Genomic DNA, 19,733 nt, shown 5'->3' on the forward strand with positions numbered 1-19,733 from the left:
AGGACAGCAGTGGACAAATACAGAAGAAGTGAAAAACAAACTTCCGGTAATCACAATTATGTCTCAGAAACATTTTGCTCCAGAACACTAAATCCTTTGAGCTCAGTTTTTCCACAACAGATAAATATGGAACAATGACAGAATAAACCTCCAGATCCACGTGGTGATCTCCATGTTTGTCTGTTCCTATGACATATGACACCAGGTTTTAATAATTTATCAACACCGGGGAACTTATATGTTTGTTTTTTTATAATATGAGTTAATAAAAGGGGGTTAGGAAGATTTAACCTGTGAATGAGGCTATGAGGCTTTAAGGACGGAGGGGTTAGAGGAACTCATAACTACCCAAATAAAACAGATCTGTAATGATTAACCTGTTGACCATCTGGAGTCCTCGAAAGCACCGGAGCACGACTTCTTCATGAGGTAAAAACGTTCAGCTCAACTCTAAAGTTTTGGCTTTTACACAAGTTTCCATGTCCAATTTAGTGCATCAAGTCTTTTTCAGCGAAGGTTAAAATCACCTCGACCAAGTGTAACAAACATGATTTTCCTTTTTTGCAGAGATTTTTCAGATTTTGCAGTGTGCGTTTCAACATTTTTTATGCAATCTTTTGTGTTTACTGTTTATTTGTGTGATTTTGGGCTATTTTTGTGTGTTTTTATCTGTGTTTTTTGTCATTTTTTTCATTTTTCTGTGTGTTTTTTGTGTGTTTTTTATGTGTGTGTTCTGTGTGTTTTATGCGTTTTTTTTGTGTACTTTTTTGGTGTGTTTTTTTAGTCTGTTTCTTGTGTGTGTTTTTATGGGTTTTTTATGTTTTTTGTTTAAAAAAAGTGTTTTTTGTATGTTTTTTATTTGGTTTTTATGTGTGTGTTCTGTGTGTTTTTATGGGTTTTTTGGTGTGTTTTTGTCTGTTTCTTATGTGTGATTTTATGTGTTTTTTATGTTTTTTGTTTAAAAAAAGTGTTTTTTGTATGTCTTTTTATTTGTGTTTATTGTAATTTTTTCATTTTTGTGTGTGTTTTTGTCATTTTTATGGTTTTTATGTGTGTGTTCTGTGTGTTTTTATGGGTTTTTTGGTGTGTTTTTGTCTGTTTCTTGTGTGTGATTTTATGTGTGTTTAATGTGTGTTTTTTATGTGCTTTTTGTAAAAATAAAAATAAAGTTTTGTGGTATGTTTTTTATTTGTGTTTTTTGTAATTTTGTGTGCGTTTTTGTTTTGTTTTTACGTGTTTTTTTTATTTTTTTGGTGTGTTTCTGTGTGTTTTTTTTGTTTTTTATTATTTGATTATTTAATTATTATTGCTATCATGTCTTTTTTAAAGCACTGCTCTACAAATAAAGTTTTTTTTATACTACTACTATATTATTATTATTATTATTATTATTATTATTATTATCATCAACTTTAATTTAAACACTACTGGGTGGCCTAATCTGAAAATAATATGACATTATTTGTTTGATTTTTTAAAAATTGTTATTATTGATGTAAATCTGCAAGGCAACTAGTTAGAAAACCTCAAATAAATAAAAGTAGTTCAATATTTGCCTGCAAAAGTGTTAAGTAGCATAAAATAGAAAAACTCATGCAGAGTATAAAAACTTAATTTGTGCTCAAGAAAAGCACTTGAGTAAATGTACTTATTTGAATTGCATGATCCAATACATGGGGACAATTTTAATTGCTTTATTTTTATATTTTTAAATATAACTTTGTTTTTATTCAGCATTTTATGTTGAATTGTTATTGTTATCATGTATTTTTTCTGTGTGTTTGTTTATTTGATTTTGATATACTGTAAGCACTGCTCTACAAATAAAGTTTTTTTTATAATAATAATAATAATTATTATTATTATTATTATTATTATTATTATGAGTTTTACTTAAGACATTACTGGGTAGCCTAATCTGAATATAATATACCATTATTTGTTTGTTGATTATATTATTATTATTATTGCTGTAAATCTGCAAGGCAACTAGTTAAAAAAAAAAAAAAAAAAAAGCTTAAATAAATACATATAATGGAGTAGAAAAAGTTTAATAATTGCCTATAATAATTGCAAAAGTGTTAAGTAGCATAAAATGGAAATACAGACGTAAAGTATAAAAACTTTAGATTTGTGCTTCAGTAAACGTACTTTATCCCCCCAGCTGTTTATCTGATAATCGATTATGAAGTTGTTTGCAGTCCATTAAAAATCAGTCAACTATTGACTCTGAGGAGTTCTGAGAATCTCTGTGCATTGGGCTGTTTTTATATATTTAAGTACCAAAAATAAAAGTACTCATTATGAAAAATGACCCACCTCAGAATTATATATAATTTTAATTGCTTTATTTTTATTTTTTAAATATTACTTTGTTTTTATTCTGCATTTTATGTTGAATGTTATTCTTATCATGTCTTTTTATTCTGTGTGTTTGTTTATTTGTTTTTAATATACTGTAAGCACTGCTCTACAAATAAAGTTTTTTATGTGTTTTACTTAAGACATTACTGTATATATATATACATCTGTATATGTAAAATAATATGCTATTATTTGTTTGTTGATTATATTTATTATTATTATTATTATTATTGCTGTAAATCTGCAAGGCAACTAGTTAAAAAAAAGGCTCAAATAAATACATATAATGGAGTAGAAAAAGCTCAATAATTGCCTGCAAAAGTAGCATAAAATGGAAATACAGACGTAAAATATAAAAACTTTAGATCTGTGCTTCAGTAAACGTACTTTATCCCCCCAGCTGTTTATCTGATAATCGATTATGAAGTTGTTTGCAGTCCATTAAAAATCAGTCAACTATTGACTCTGAGGAGTTCTGATTCTGTCGCGTTCTGATTGGCTCTGATCTGACGGTATCTCATTTGTCGGCTTCCCATTGGCTGATTCGGACAGAGTGACGCGGCGGCTGGACCAATGAGCGGCTGCCACACTGTGGTTAGGAGAGGTTCGCTGGTCCCGCCCCCTCCTCTGTCTCTTTCTCTTTCTCTCTGAGTCTGGCCGAGTCCAGGAGCAGCTCAGTCCGGGGAAGCGACGCTTAGAGCCGCAGAGAGAGAGCAGGGCTGCCCGGACACTCACTACCCACCACCCGAAGCTTTGTTCCTGTGTTACCCGCCTGGTTCGGTGCCATGCTGCGGCTGATCCTGCTGGCCGCTCTGGCCGGCTCCTCCTGGGCCAGCGACGTGCTCGACTACACCGATGATGACTTCGAGAGCCGGATCGGGGACCATGACCTGGCTCTGGTGGAGTTCTTCGCCCCGTGGTGAGTGTTTGAACGCCCCTAGAGCCGTTAGAACTCATTCAGAACCGTTAGAACTCTAGAATTCTAGAATTCAGAACCGTTAGAACTCTAGAATTCTAGAATTCAGAACCGTTAAATACGTCATTTAGCTTACTTGTGACCAACCGTTAGCATGTTAGCTTCAGGCGGAAAAGGTGTCATCCACCAAGCAATAATCATTTTTGTTTTATTTATTTATTATTGACCTGGTGATTTAACGGCTGCTACAGTTTGACGCTTCATGCAACATTTATCTGTAATAATAATTGGGATAATTAGTGTTGGCTGGTGTCTTTTATAGCCGCTATGGTTCGTTTTCAATGGAAACTGCGTGCTAATGCTAACGAGGCTACGAGGAAGTTAGGGGCGTGTCCCGTCACTGTTGTAACGCTCTGATTGGCCGGAGAAGTTTTGGTGTCCACAGCTGATTGGTCCAGAGGAACAGTGACGTGGTTGCACTCTGCCAAACTTGAAGTGTCACAAAGTTAAACATTGTCATGGTTTAGAAATTAGTTTAAAGATAATCCTCCTTTTTACATGTTTAAAGGTTTATAAACGTACTATACTGCCCTACAAATTCTAACTGCAGTAACTACATTTTTTGTCCAAATTAAGTTATAACTAAAAATGATGTCTGTTTTATCTTGTGACAAAGTTTTAGGTTTCAATTTTGCTTTATTTCAGAGAAATAATGATATAAAAACCACAATCCAACTCAAAACCAAAGCAGACTGCAGTTATTGCACTTACCACAATCTGCTTTGGATATATATACTATTTTAAACATAAAAATGATAGAAATTATAAGTTTATTTGATAGGGAAATTATTATCTAGATAGTGATGAAGTAAAAAAAGTGAGATAAAATTATATCAAGACTAAAATAAAACATTACTTTATGATGTTAAGTCCAAAATATGCACATCTTTGAATAGAGTTGTTAAACACTTTTAAATACACTTCTAACAAAATCAATTTGAAAATGTTTTTTCACTGAAAACAAAATATAAAAGCTGAAAGAAGACAACATTATAGTTCCTGCACTCTTTTTGTGCATTACTATTAAAACCTTTTACAGCAAAACCAGAGTGCAGTAACTACATTTTTGGGATCAAAGGTCAAATAAATCGTCATGATTTTTGAGCATAAAAATTACATCATCAATACATGTAGAAATAAGTGTCATAACACTTACCTACCTATAACTCATTTGGCTGGCTAGTTAAAAAACTTTAAAGGAGTTTTTCTCAGTTTTACCCTTTGTGTAGTTATTGCAGTTAGACTTCGTTGGGCTGAATACTGCTGCTGAAAACTAAAACCTCAAGTTAGAAATGGGCAGACATTTAAAATCCACTTTACAAGACTGAGTTTCCTCTGAGAACATTTTAAGTTTATTTCAGATATTCACTCCTACAAGACTCCTGGTCAGGAGTGAATATCTTAACTGTTAGTCACCAGACTAGACTGTTAAGATCTTCACATTCCTCCTGTTTTAAACCTTCTGTAATTTTTTGCAAACTGTAGAACAGCATTAAGTCTGTCGGTGTTCTAAAAGAGCGAAAAAGCACTTCATCAACATAGAACAGACATTTATGTGCGTTTTTTGCTTGTTATGTTTATATGGTTTTCATTTGTGTGAGAGTTTGTTGCATGGCCTTCACTTTATGATTTAAAATGAATTAATTGCATTTAATCAGTTTAATAATTTCTTCTCGTATGAAATACATTTTCTGCAATTTATAATCAATATAAATACTCCATGTATTGAATGGATTTTTAAAAAAATATTTATTTATATTTTACATTTTAACTGCCAAAAACACAAAGCTTCCAGTTCATTGAATGTGAATATTTGCTATAAACATGTTTCGTGTAGACAAAACAAGCAGTAATATTTTTGCTAAATCAGGCTTGGAACATCTATGATGCCATTTTTTTTGTATTTACTGACATTTTATGCACCATAAAGTCATTTTGACTATTTTTTTGTGTGTATTTATTTGTATTGTTTTCACAACAGAGAAATGTATACAAATTAGAGCTAGTTGGTGGAGCTACACAGAACAATACATGTTTTTTTTGACATGAGACAAACAAAAAAAGGGTATAAAATAAATGGCACAGCAACAGAGTAATTTTTAATAGAATAATCCAGTAAAATAATAGTTAGTCGACCCTTTTCTTGTTTACAAGCTTGTTAAAGTGAATCAGTTGTGAATCAGGTTTTTTTTTTTCTCCACACTTACACTTCTGGTACTTTAAAATCCTGTTGAGTTTCCTCCACAGTGATCAGATTCCACTCTGTTAAGACCCTGAGGGAGACGTAGTGATTTCACAGACTGAAACCTGAACACAGTTGTGTGTGTGTGTGTGTGTGTGTGTGTGTGACGTGTCCTCCTGTCTGTCCTGTAGGTGTGGTCACTGTAAGCGTCTGGCTCCAGAGTACGAGGTGGCCGCCACGCGTCTGAAAGGCTCCGTGGCTCTGGTCAAGGTATTACATCATCACTTCTTTAACTTTGACCTCTTCGGCGATGCTCTCTGTGTCTCTCAGGACAGTAAATGATTTTCTGTTCCTCTTCAGGTCGACTGCACATCCAACAGCAAGACATGCAGCAAGTATGGAGTCAGTGGATACCCCACCCTGAAGATCTTCAGGGACGGAGAGGAGACTGGTCCTTACGACGGGCCCAGAACTTCAGGTATGACTCTGATTTATTTACAGGAGCATCAATACATTAGAATATGATGAAAAAGTCCATTTCCAGTAGTTCAAGTCAAACAGCCCCAACCAAGTATTGGTTCATATAGATTAACATACTGTTCAGAGGCAACATTTCCATATTAAACAGACTTTTTAAAATTGGTCTTTTGTAATATTCAATTTATTTTGAGACACTGACTTTTAGGTCTTCATTAAATGTAAGAAATAATCATTATAATTAGAAGAAATGTGTGTAATGGATCTCTATATTATTTCACCTTTTTGAATTGAATTACTGACATAAATAAACTTTTCTATCATATTCTAATTTATTGAGATCAAGGTTCTAACAGTTTTTCATTTTTCATTGGTTTTAATTTTAATTTCGTTGTCAATAGTTGTTTTCAAATTCAGTTATTTTCAATGAGTTTTTAGTGTGAGTTTGCTAGTTTTAATTAGTTTTTATTTTTTTTGGAAAATGCTTAGTTTTAGTTTAGTTTTTATTAGTTTTAGTGTTAGTTTTTTTTGTTAAGGGGTATTTGTTGGGCGCCAGATTAAAATAAGTTGCAAATGTAGATTTCATATCAACCAAAAGGTTTATGTATGAAAAAAGTTGACAAAGATGAAAACGAAGGACATTTTTACTATAATTTTAGTTAGTTTTGCAATCACAAAATACAGTTTCGGTTAGTTATTGTTTTTTAAAAACTCTTGTTTTTGTTTTTATTTCAGTTAACAAAACTGTTTTTTCAAGTCTAGTTTTAGTTATTTAGTTAGTTTTCGTTAACTTTAATAACCTTGGTGAGAGCCTCATTAAAAGCTTAATAGCTTCCTTTTTAAGAAAACCTTCAAATTTTACATAACTTATCATCTCTAGAATCTGTAAAAGCAAACATTTTCATAAGAATTTAAAAAAATTGAATGTTTTTTCAATTCTAGTTTTAGTTATTTCGTTAGTTTTCGTTCACTATAATCACCTTGATTGATTGAGATGCACCAGTATGTTTATAAAACTGCACATATGCTCAAGTATCTGATTATTCTCCTCCTGTGTTCCCCTCTAGACGGGATCGTGGGTTTCCTGAAGAAGCAGGCCGGACCGGCTTCTGTGGAGGTGAAGACTGAGGAGGACCTGACCAAGTTCACCTCAGACAGCGACGCCAGCGTTGTCGGTGAGTCGCTGTTAGAGTTCAGAACCGACGGGACTCTGGTTGTTGTTTTGTCCTGATGTGAACATGAACCTTGTTCCCTCTCAGGGTTCTTTGCTGATGAGAAGAGCACGGCGCAGGCTGAGTTCCTGAAGGCGGCCAGCGCCCTCAGAGACAGCTACCGCTTCGCCCACACCAACTCTGAGGCTCTGCTGCAGAGCCACGGCATCGACGCAGAGTCAGTACAAACACTTTGATTCTTTAGTTCAGTCCTGAGAGAAGATATTGGCAAAAAAAAGGTCCAAGACACCAGCAACATGTCCTGTTTCCTGTGTGCAGGGGAGTGGTCCTGTTCCGCCCACCAAGACTCAACAACAAGTTTGAAGACAGCTCGGTGACGTACAGCGAGGACAAATACAGCAGCAACAAGATCAAGAGGTTCATCCAGGACAACATGTGAGTGTTGATGCTCTTCACTGGAGTCACTTTAGTCCACCAACACTTCTATAAATGTCGACACATCTGTAAAACCTCGTTTCTCCACAAAAAATCCTGCAAAAGCACCAATTTTAATCGTGAGATCAACAGACATGTGCTGAGGAATTTCTAAAAAATAAGTCATTTAGCATGAAAAAACCCAACTTATTGACTCAAAGCTTACATGCTGTGTTCATGTGCTGTCAGAATAATCTGAAAAAAGTCTCTCGACCTCAAATCAGACCGACCACTTGGAATATTTTGGTGCAGAAGTTGCTGAGTCCACGCATCAGTTTTTTGCTCACAAACTGGGTTCATACAGGTGCTTGAAACCCTTTAAAATGCTTGAATTTTAATGTTGTGATTACAAGGTTTGAAAAGTGCTCGAATTTTGGATAAAGTGCCTAAAATTGTATCTGCATTTCTTTAACAACAAAATCCTATTGAACAGAAATATAATTAGTTGGAAAACCTGAAATGAATACGTAAAATAATCATTTTCAGTATGAAAGAAATATTCAAAGAAATATGTAATTTACCACAGCTGTAAGATGCTGTAAAAGCTTGAAAATGGACCTTGAAAGTGCTTGAAAAGTGTACGAACTCTGCAAGTAATTTGCAACAGTCTTCTCCGTCGTCTCCACATTAAGACTTAAAGCTCATGAACGCATCAGAGTTGGAAGAAAGAGTTCCCAAAAAAACGGGACCATCTGAGCAGCATAGAACAACTGATCAGACCAGCTCCAGTTGCAGAGTAGGGCTGGGCGATATGGAGCAAAAATTGTATCCTGATTATATTTAGGCTGAATATCGATATATACAATATATATCCTGATATATTTAGGCTGAATATCGTGAAAGCAAATGTTCAGTCAAAGCCAAATATGACATGTCACAAGTAATTTTATTGAAAGCGTTTATTTAAGTGAACATAAATACTGTATAACAGGAGTACTTTTTTTTTTTTTTTTTAAATCAAAGCTCCATAAAGTGCACATTTAGATAAAAAATATGTTAAATAAAAGCCACAGCTTGCCTGAAGCAAAGATCACTGTGCTAATTTGAACTAAATGGATATATGCCATAAGGTCTAATTCCATATCACATTTATAGTATATGGATATATGGCCCAGCCCTACTGCAGAGAGGAGTCTTTCTTTGCATTAACCCGTTTGTCTTGCTGGGTGCGGTGAATGATATCGCGTGTTTACGTTGGTGGCTGAGCGCCAACAGGACGCGGTGTCGACTCTGCAAACAGTCAGCTGACCTCTGAACTCTGGGAGGCGACTGCAAGGAGTGAAACTTTATTTCTAAACTCAACTTATTTATGATCAGAGACAGAAGTTAGCTGGGAGTCCAACTGACTCTCCTGATAATATCTACCCGTTTCTCTCTGCTCACTTTAGTTTCTCTTTTGTCTCTAGCAGTGTGTGTGTGTGTGTGTGAGTGTTAGAACGGCTGTGGCTTGTTTTTTTAGGTGTTGGTCACAAGTGAGCTTAAAAACAGGAGGTGGTGAGAGTGTGATCAGCAGATATTCCCTGTTGTCTCAGGCTCATGAGACTACACTGAAGGTGATGTAGTCATTGTGACACATCAGGACAGTTAATGTCTGCAGGAGTTGATGGCGTTGCACAGTTTATCTGCATGCACTGATGAAACGTGATGAAACACCGTTGCTAAAAGGCAACTGTGGATCAGCGTGGGTTTAAAAATTAAAAAAAAAAAAAAGGAACAGGCCGTATTTCCAGCTTCCTAACTATAAATTTAAAATATTGTTGTATGTAAACGTTGTGTGTGTGTGTGTGTGTGTGTGTGTGTGTGCAAGTGTGTGTGTGTGTGTGTGTGTGTGTGTGTGCGTGTGCAAGTGTGTGCGTGTGCAAGTGTGTGCGTGTGCAAGTGTGTGTGTGTGTGCAAGTGTGTGTGTGTGCAAGTGTGTGTGTGTGTGTGTGTGCGCGCGCGCGCACGCAAGTGTGTGTGTGTGTGTGTGTGTGCGCGCGCGCGCACGCAAGTGTGTGTGTGTGTGTGGTTTACTGTTTCCACTAACAGTCGTGTGGTAAAACCTGCAGACGAGGAAACGTTTTGATGTGCAGATAGTCTTTCTCAGGCAGGTGTGACGAGAAAAACAGGCATTTCTTGTCCAGGCAGTAATCCTCTAAATTCACCGTGACATAAAACAAAACACCAACACAACACCACAAGACCTTTACACGACTCAGAAAGGAAGAAAAACAAAAACGGCTTCTTCATGATGTCACAACGTTAAAAAGAAGCAGCATGGAGCCTTCTCTAAAGTTTTGGCTTTTTTTTTAGAAGTTTCCATGTCCAATTTAATGCATCAACCCTTTTTCAGCAAAGATTTAAAAAAATAAAAACCCTCGACCAAGTGCAGTAACATGATTTTCTTTTTTTTGCAGTTTGCATTCAGTATTTTTAATGCAATCTTTTGTGTACACTTTTTTTTGTGTTCAAAATGTTGATCCAGTAAATCAAAAGTAAAAAAAATAATAATCAGGTCATATAGGTGAGGTTTTGCTGAAAACAATGATACCAACACGTCATGGTGAAGATTTTTAAGTGGTTTATAAACAGGCAGAATGAAAAGGAGTCAAAAACCGACAAAATATCCCCAATTTCAAATGGTTAAAAAGTTATTTTGTTTTTTAACTACAGTTTATTACTGGATCTACAAGAAATGGATCTTTATGTCTTTCACACCTTCGCCAGAGGAGGATCTTGTGGATCTAAATGTTTCTCTTAAAGCTAAATGACCTCTTGGTGGTCTAACAGTGAGCAGACGGTCTGTGAGCTGCTGTCAGTGTTTTACCTGCATGTTAACACACTCTGTCCCTCTGCTGCAGCTCACAGATAACTCCTGCATTTTTAGTTTTTCTTTCCATATGACTCAGGATAACCTTCACTCATTTACTTTTACTTTCATTTTGCTCAGCCTCCTCCTCCTCCTCCTCCTGTCTAACACTAACTCATGACATTCAATTCCTCAGACTATTTAGACTTTAGCAGACTTTCTGAAAGATCTAACCCAGGGGTGGTCAACCTGAGGCTCCGGGGCCTCATGAGGCCCTTCAGGCTGCTGCAGTGGCCAGCAGAATTATACCAAATGAAACATTTATTTCTTTACATTTCAATGTTCATTTATCATTGGTGTAGGCCTAAAGCAGTTTGTATTCATCAGCCGTAAAAAAGTGTCAGTTATATATGACATTAACCCATTAAAGCCTGGAAAGCGGATACGTCGTTTTGTAGTATTTGTATAAGCTCTCAAATACTTTTTGAATTTCATTTCTATCTGCTACAGAGGCTGAAAAATCTATTATTTAGTAGGAAGAGTTGACACTTCTGTTGAATTTCCAGAAAAACTTCAGGTTTTAGGGACTTATTTTAAAATCGCCCAGAGGTTTTACAGGAAGTTTTAGGCGTCAATGGGTTAAAATAATGTTATAAGATTTTAGTCAACGTTTCTGTATTCTGACAAACTCTTATCAAGAAATTACAGCTTCTTAGTGATGTTGGTAGGATCATTTAGACTTAGTAGGCTGTTTTATCTTCACTGTGAGAATGAAAATAAGCTTTGTGGCTACAATTATGACATTTTCCTCTTTTTTTTGGCCAACAGTGGCTCTTGTGTTATAAAAGGTTGCCGACCCCTGGTCTAAACTGTGTGAAGAGACATTTCCCTGCTGTATAAAGAACAAAAAGCATCTGTTTTACTGGACTAGTGTTTGGTTTGACCTGCTTCATAGAATCTGACTCGGTGGTTTAGATTCTTTCTGAGAGCTGATTTTCTTTTTCTTTCTCTCTCAGCTTTGGAATCTGCCCTCACATGACGGACGACAACAAAGACCAGCTGCGGGGCAAAGACCTGCTGGTGGCTTATTACGATGTTGATTATGAGAAAAACCCCAAAGGCTCCAACTACTGGAGGAACAGGTCTGTGGCCCCAGCGGAGCTGCTTCCTCTGAGACTCACCTCTAATCTCAGCCTTTATTTGTTTCAACACAAGGTGTCTGAGTCCTCTGAGGCTCTGGACCACAGTCACAAGAAACTATGTGTAAATGAGAGCAGGACTTGTTTTTACACATAATTTAAACCCACAAATAACCAACTAGTCTTTCTTAAAATAGGAAGCTTTTAATGAGGTTCTCACCAAGGTTATTATAGTTAACTAAAACTAACGAAATAATTAAAACTAGAATTGAAAAAACATTTTCATTAACTGAAATAAAAAGAAAAACGATAACTAACAAACTGTATTTTGTGGCTACAAAACTAACTAAAATTATAGTGAAAATGTCCTTCGTTTTCGTCTTTGTCAACTTTTTTCATACGTAAACCTTTTTGGTTGATATGAAATCTATTTCATCTATCTGGTTTTATGACTTAATAAACTTATTGGGGCTGAGATGGATCAGACAAAGGAAATAAAGGAAACATTTATTGTGACTTTTTTTCAAATCTTGCACCCAACAAATTCCCCATTACAAAACACTACAACTAAAAAAAACTAAACTAAAACTAAGCATTTTCCAAACAATAAAAACTAATTAAAACTAGCAAACTCATTAAAACTAACTGAATTTGAAAACAAAAATTGACAATGAAATTAAAACTAATGAAAAGTCCAAAACTGTCCAAAACCTTGATCTCAATAAATTAGAATATCATAGAGAAGTTTATTTATGTCAGTATTTCAATTCAAAAAAGTGGAAATAACACATTAAATAGATCCATTACACACATAATGAAACATGTCATGTCTTCATTTAGTTAATTTCTTCTAATTATAATTTATTATAATATTATTATTTATATTTATTTAATTTTCCAGACTTATCACATTTTGAACCTTGAACTAATCCTGTCTGATGGATGTTTCTGTCACAATTTTAAGCTTCAATTTGTTTGCTTTTTTCACTCGCACATCCGGATTCCTGGAAAGAAAAAAAAAAAAACATTTAAAATTTAATTAGAGAGTGTGAGAACCAAGGTTATAATAGTTTAGGATTTTTCATTAGTTTTAATTTCGTTGTCAATTTGTTTTCAAATTCAGTTAGTTTTAATTCGTTTTTAGAGTGAGTTTACTAGTTTTAATTAGGTGTTGTTGTTTTTTTTGGAAAATTAAATAAATATAAATAATAATATTATAATTAGGAGAAATTGACTAAATGAAGACATGACATGTTTCATTCTGTGTGTAATGGATCTATTTAATGTGTTATTTCCACTTTTTTTTTAATTGAAATACTGACAAATCAACTTCTCTATGATATTCTAATTTATTGAGATCAAGGTTCTAACAGTTTTGGACTTTTCATTAGTTTTAATTTCGTTGTCAATTTTTGTTTTCAAATTCAGTTAGTTTTAATGAGTTTGCTAGTTCTAATTAGTTTTTATTTTTTGGAAAATGCTTAGTTTTAGTTTAGTTTTTATTAGTTGTAGTGTTTTTGTAATGGGGTATTTGTTGGGTGCCAGATTTGAAAAAAAGTCACACTAAATGTTTCCTTTATTTCCTTTGTCTGATCATCTCAGCCCCAATAAGTTTATTAAGTCATAAAACCAGATAAGATGAAATAGATAGATAAAAGTTGACAAAGATGAAAACGAAGGACATTTTCACTATAATTTTAGTTAGTTTTAGTTAGTTTTGTAACCACAAAATACAATTTCAGTTAGTTATCGTTTTTTAAACTGACGTTTTTCTTTTTATTTCAGTTAATGAAAATGTTTTTTCAATTCTAGTTTTAAGTATTTCATTAGTTTTAGTTAACTATAATAACCTTGGTGAGAACCTCCATTAAAAGCTTCCTTTTTAAGAAAAACCTTCAAATTTTACATCATTCATCATCTCCAGAATCTGTAAAAGTAAACATTTTCATAAGATTTTAAAATTCCTGACAGTCCCTGAATGTATCGTGTGTCACGAAAGGAGCAAAAATGAAGAATTTAAACTTAAAATTGTGATTTTATTTAATCAAAAACACTTTGTTCTACATGGAGCAGAGGGGAAAGTAACAAACAAACAAACCAACTTGCTATTTTCTTTTGTTATGATTCTGCACAAAATATATATTTAAACTTCTCCCCACTTCTAGCTGTGATTGTGCTGCTTTCATAGATTTTATATATATTTTATATATTGCAGTGAAACATGAAGCCACAGTGGAAAATAATGCATGGAAACAGTTTGAGAGGAAGAACGTGTTGCACCACTAAGAATGTTTTTGAACTCCTTCCAGTCTTTAACTCTTGACTCCTGTAACCTGTCAGGGTGATGAAGGTGGCTAAAGGCTTCCTGGATCAGGGGAAGAAGCTGAACTTCGCCGTGGCCAGTAAGAGCATGTTCAGCCACGACGTGTCAGAGTTCGGTCTGGACGGCAGCTCAGGAGAACTCCCACTGGTCGCCATCAGGACCAGCAAGGGGGACAAGTTCGTCATGAGCGAGGAGTTCTCGTAAGTCCACACACACACACACACACACACACAGGATGATGATGATGATAGTGGTGTTTTCCACAAAGAGCATCTGACAAACACCAAGTTTACCACAAAGAAGCGTCACTGTGAATCATTCACACACACACACACACACTCTTGTACTTCTATCTTTGTGAGGACCCTCATTGGAACAGTGAATTCCCTTGCAAAATTATAATAGTTTTGAATTTTTCATTAGTTTTAGTTTTTATTAGTTGTAGTTTTTTGTAATGGGGTATTTGTTGGGTGGGAGATTAAAAGAGGCCACAATAAATTTTGCCTTTATTTCCTTTGTCAACTTTTTTCATACATAATGAAGATGGATAAGACAAAGAGGAAAACGAAGGACATTTTCACTATAATTTTAGTTAGTTTTGTAACCACAAAATACAGTTTCAGTTAGTTAATTAATTGTCTTTTTTTAAACATAAACCTAATTGTAACCTTTAACCCTTAAAACAAAGTCTGGAATCTTAAAAAACCTTTAAAGAAGTGAGGACCGGCCGAAATGTCCTCACTCTGTTGGTTAAAAAATGTGTTCTGGTCCTCACTATGTGGGAAGTACAAGAACACACACACATTCTTGTACTTCTATCTTCTATTCTATCTTGTACTTAAATCTCAAAAAAGCCTTTAAAGAAGTGAGGACCGACCGAAATGTCCTCACTTTACAAAAATGTCCTCACTCTGTTCGTTAAACATGTTCTGGTCCTCACTATGTAGGAAGTACAAGAACACACACACACACACACACACACACACACACACACACACAGAGCCTCTCTCTCTGGCTAAACTTCAGAACTAATGATGTTTTCTACATGAAGTGCCGCCCTGTAACTCAGTAAAAGTGTGTCTGATGTGTTAAACCACTGAATAAACAAATAGAATCACATAAGGGCTGGGCGACATATCAATATAAAAAATATATATCGAAAAAAATATGTCGTTTATAAATAAACGGTTTCAATAAAACTACTTGTGACATTTCAGATTTGACTTTGACTGAACATTTGCTCTCACTTTGTGCTAAAAAAAAATCAGGATATATATCGTACATTGATATTCAGCCTAAATATATCAGGATATGACTTTTGGTCCATATCGCCCAGCCCTAAATCACACATTTCATTTAATTTTGCCTGCAGGAGCTGATGAATTTAAAGTGATGCATTAAAGTGATTAATGATCTCCAGTCCAAGTTAAACTTAGTACTTGTCCTGTATTTGTTGTCTCCAACTTGTTTCTCTAACTGTCTCTGTCTCTGTTTCTGTCCTCTCAGTCGTGATGGGAAAGCTCTGGAGCGTTTCCTGCAGGATTACTTTGACGGAAACTTGAAGCGTTACCTCAAATCAGAGCCCATCCCCGAGAACAACGACGGGCCGGTCAAGGTGAGAGGAGTTTAGTTTCTACTTCATTTTTAGTTGGGATTTATAGGAGAGACTCCAGAAAGTCAACTATTAAGTTAACTAATTCAGAGTATTAAATCTAGAAATAAGCATGTTGAACACTTAAAATAAGAAATTAACTCTTAAAACAAGATAAATTAAAGCTGCCAGCAGCGATGAACTGGCCCGAGCAGAGTGACCTGATGATTATTTGGTTCTTACCAAGATAAAAAAAAAAACTTTGTCTTTTTTTTGTGTGTGTCTTTTTTTGTCTTTTTAGGGTGATTTTACGTCTTTTGTGTCCTTTTTTATGTTTTTTTTTGTGTCTTTTTGTGTCTTTTTACATCTTCTTTTGGTCACAAAATTACCAAAAAAGACAAATGTACAAAAGAGATAAATTAAAGCTGCCAGCAGTGATGAACTGGCCCGAGCAGAGTGACCTGATGATTATTAGTTTCTTACCAAGATTTAAAAAAACTTTAGATTTAGAAGTGTTAGATCATTTATCTTGTGTCTTGTGTTTAGTCACACTTTTTGCAGTGCAGCAGCCTGATTGTGTCAGATCTGTCGTGTTTCTGAAACAAACGATTGTTCCATTTGAGCTTTATGTCAGATTTACATAAATGGCTTAGTTTCCCACAATAAATCATGATATATAGTTCGTTTTGTGTTAAATATTAGCCTATAAATCATACTGTTAATGAGAATTTTATTTGCTTAAATCAGTGTTGTAGACTCTCTCCACCATGAACAGTTGTGATAAAATCAGAGAGAGCTGGAGGCCACAAACAAACAGCAGCTTTCTCTCTTTCACTTCCTGTCGTTTAACTGTCTGTGGAGAGAATGAAAAGAAACCTGGAAGTTTTATTTACAACCACTAAAAACAAGCAGGTGAAGAGACGGACATGTTTAGTTTGTCTGTTCGACTGTCGGCACAACAAACAGAGAAACTCTCTCCATTCTGAGATCAGCAGCTCAACCAGAGTCACAAGTGTCTCAGCTAAAAGTTTAGTTATTTCTGCTTGAACAGAAGGAGACAAACATGAACTGATGATCCCCTCTTGTGTTTTGTTAGGTTTGTTTATTCCAAAAGTGAAAACAACAAATGAACTGAGGTGTTTTATCTGTCCTCAGGTGATCGTGGCGGAGAACTTCGACTCCATCGTGAACGACGACAGTAAAGACGTTCTCATCGAGTTCTACGCTCCGTGGTGCGGACACTGCAAGAACCTGGAGCCCAAGTTCACCGAGCTGGGAGAGAAGGTGAGACAGGCAGACAGACAGAAACAGAGTGTTAACTTTAACATGTTAGAAGATTTAAACATCAACAACTACACATGGAGACAGTTGGATGAGTCAGTTCTTCACTTTTTGTGATGTAAAAATAATAAAAACAGCTGATCTGTAACACGTACAAACCACTTAGTGAGTCTTGATTTTTTGGTCTCTCAGGAAGTAGATTTTGTGAAACTATCTTCCAAACTGTTAACATTTTCTCTCTTCTTCCCTTAAAGCTCGCCAACGATCCAAACGTTGTCATCGCCAAGATGGACGCCACCGCAAACGACGTGCCGTCTCCGTATGAAGTCAGCGGGTGAGTCATCGTCACGTCACGATGGAGGGAACTTTAGAGTTTTTAAAATAATAACACAGCATTAAGGGGGGCTGTGGCTCAGTTGGTAGAGCGGTCGCCCTGGTCACACTGATCGGAGGGTTGGTGGTTCGATCCCCGGCCATGGCAGCTACATGTCCAAGTATCCTTGAGCAAGATACTGAACCCCAAATTGAATGAATTCCCAACGGTGGCAGGTGGCACCAGTGTGCCCTGGTAGCCACTAACACCAGTATGAATGTGTGTGTAAACGGGTGAATGAGTGTAGTCTGTAGTGTAAAGTGCTTTGGATAAAAGCTCTATATAAGTGCACCCCATTTACCATTTACCAATACTTGGCACTTGAACTCTACGTGGGTTAGCAACATTAGCCGTATTTTGACGAGGGGAGAAAAGTGTCCACGAGTCTCAGGCCACGCCCCCTCTAAAGTCCCTCACTCTGCAGGTCTGCATTACAAGTTAGCCCCCAGAGGGATTTAGAGACTCTGTTTGGTTTTCACCGTCGTTAACTGTGCACAACGTCAGCAGCTGAAACCAGCAAGGCTAATTATGCAGCATGGCTAATTATGCTCCGCTGATCATTAACATAGTGATGGTGAATTAACGGCATCACTCACTGTGCACAGAGTGTCTGGTGCTTGTTGTAAACAAACAGAGATCCCTAAGTGAACACCTCCTGCAGCACATACACACTGTACTGCTACAGAGCTAACTGTTAGCCTGTTAGCACATACACACTGTACTGCTACAGAGCTAACTGTTAGCCTGTTAGCACATACACACTGTACTGCTACAGAGCTAACTGTTAGCCTGTTAGCACATACACACTGTACTGCTACAGAGCTAACTGTTAGCCTGTTATCACATACACACTGTACTGCTACAGAGCTAGCTGTTAGCCTGTTAGCACATACACACTGTACTGCTACAGAGCTAACTGTTAGCCTGTTAGCACATACACACTGTACTGCTACAGAGCTAACTGTTAGCCTGTTAGCACATACACACTGTACTGCTACAGAGCTAGCTGTTAGCCTGTTAGCACATACACACTGTACTGCTACAGAGCTAACTGTTAGCCTGTTAGCACATACACACTGTACTGCTACAGAGCTAACTGTTAGCACATACACACTGTACTGCTACAGAGCTAACTGTTAACACATACACACTGTACTGCTACAGAGCTAACTGCCGCTAACGGCGGCTCTTCTTAACAACTCGTTAGCGGCTCGTTGAGAAGAGTAAGAAGGAGTCGCTGGATTTGTCTCCAGTCGCTTTCTTGACAAATATTCGCTAACGGGGTCTGAAAAGTTGATAAATTTAGCAACAAAGTCACTAAGTTGGCAACACTGCTTCTCCAGCTTTTACAAATGGCGTGTTGTTGTGTAGAGTATTACGTCACATCCTGCTTAGTGTTCTATCCAATCAGCAACCAGGCTGTTTTCAGGGGAGAAGAAAGTCCAGACAAGTCCGCTCCAGGCGGCTCGTATTCAGATTAGGGGCGTTTCGGCTAGTGAGACCCGCCTCATTCTGGGAATTGTCCGGCTGTTACCCGGTAGTGGAAACAGCCCTATTACTTGTTAAATTTATTTCCTAATAACTGAGTTCTCATCCTTCTCCTCCTCTTTTCTCCTCCAGGTTCCCAACACTCTACTTTGCTCCCGCTGGACGTAAGATGAGCCCAAAGAAATACGAGGTGAGAACCAGCTGAGTGATGATTAAAACAAAGTAAATGAATGTTTGTGTCCGTCTCGCTAACTGTCTAACCGTGTCTGTGGCGCTGCAGGGAGGCCGCGAGGTGAGCGACTTCGTCTCCTACCTGAAGAGGGAGGCCACCAACCCGCTGGTGATGGACGAAGACTCCAAGAAGAAGAAGAAGAAGAAGAAGGACGACGACGACGACAAGACAGAGCTATAAAAGCTCCAAACAGGAACTCAACGTCCCCCGCCACAATAAGAGGAGGATTGGGGAAATCATGCAAAGAAAGAACTAAATTATATTCCACTCTTAGTGAACTACCGAATGCTCTGAGGCCGCTCAGCGACCGGCCGTCCCTTTAGTCCTCCGCTGCTCCGACCGGAGAGCCAGCCGGTGGCCTCATGTCTCAAACAAACACGTTCTTAGGGAAGAGGGGACAGCTTTTTGAGGTTTTTCTTTCCCCCGGTCTGTCTGCTCCCGATGCTCGTCATCATCTGTCGTTGTGTTCGTCGTCAGGGAGAGAATGGTAATGGTGATTCCTTTTCTTTTTGTTTTTGTAACACGTCTTTGTTTTTGTACATTTGGAAGGATTGTGAAATAAAAAGGCCCACAAAACCAACAGAACTGTTCCATTTTCATTCATGAACTCAAACCAAAAAATGTTTCTTTTAACTCCTGATTTCTTCAGTCATTGAATTTAGTGGAAAAAGTGTCAGAATGGTTTAAAAAAATGCCCTAAAATAAAATGTTTTATTTAATCACCTGTCCAAAACTCAAGCTATTCAAGTTATAGTGATATATATAGCTATATAGATGCCTATAGATGTATTATTTTATTTTTTTAATGGAGAAAATCCTCCAAAGAAGCTATAAATATTTGGGATTTATTCAAAATTCCTGATGATAAACCTT

At 36.5% G+C, this 19,733-nt stretch overlaps 1 protein-coding gene across 1 annotated transcript; it reads left to right on the forward strand.

The window, feature by feature from the left end:
* The first annotated feature begins 2,763 nt into the window (after positions 1 to 2,763).
* On the forward strand, positions 2,764 to 19,445 carry pdia3 (protein disulfide isomerase family A, member 3). Its single transcript, XM_059335335.1, has 13 exons — positions 2,764 to 3,283; positions 5,714 to 5,792; positions 5,883 to 6,000; positions 7,067 to 7,174; positions 7,259 to 7,388; positions 7,490 to 7,606; positions 11,450 to 11,575; positions 13,913 to 14,095; positions 15,402 to 15,510; positions 16,642 to 16,770; positions 17,022 to 17,101; positions 18,761 to 18,818; positions 18,909 to 19,445. Exons 1-13 carry the CDS (start codon positions 3,150 to 3,152, stop codon positions 19,038 to 19,040), a joined length of 1,503 nt encoding a protein of 500 aa, XP_059191318.1. The 5' UTR covers positions 2,764 to 3,149; the 3' UTR covers positions 19,041 to 19,445.
* Positions 19,446 to 19,733: the final 288 nt, after the last annotated feature.

The sequence above is a fragment of the Centropristis striata genome, chromosome 6 (genome assembly GCF_030273125.1).
Source record: "Centropristis striata isolate RG_2023a ecotype Rhode Island chromosome 6, C.striata_1.0, whole genome shotgun sequence".
NCBI lineage: Eukaryota > Metazoa > Chordata > Actinopteri > Perciformes > Serranidae > Centropristis > Centropristis striata.

What these genes read in the sequence shown, in the direction of transcription:
- pdia3 (XM_059335335.1), top strand. Translation starts at nt 3,150, where the DNA reads ATGCTGCGGCTGATCCTGCTGGCCGCTCTGGCCGGCTCCTCCTGGGCC. An exon ending in CGACGGGCCCAGAACTTCAG is followed by an intron (nt 6,001 to 7,066) that starts GTATGACTCTGA and finishes GTTCCCCTCTAG; the next exon opens with ACGGGATCGTGGGTTTCCTG. An exon ending in AGCCACGGCATCGACGCAGA is followed by an intron (nt 7,389 to 7,489) that starts GTCAGTACAAAC and finishes TCCTGTGTGCAG; the next exon opens with GGGAGTGGTCCTGTTCCGCC.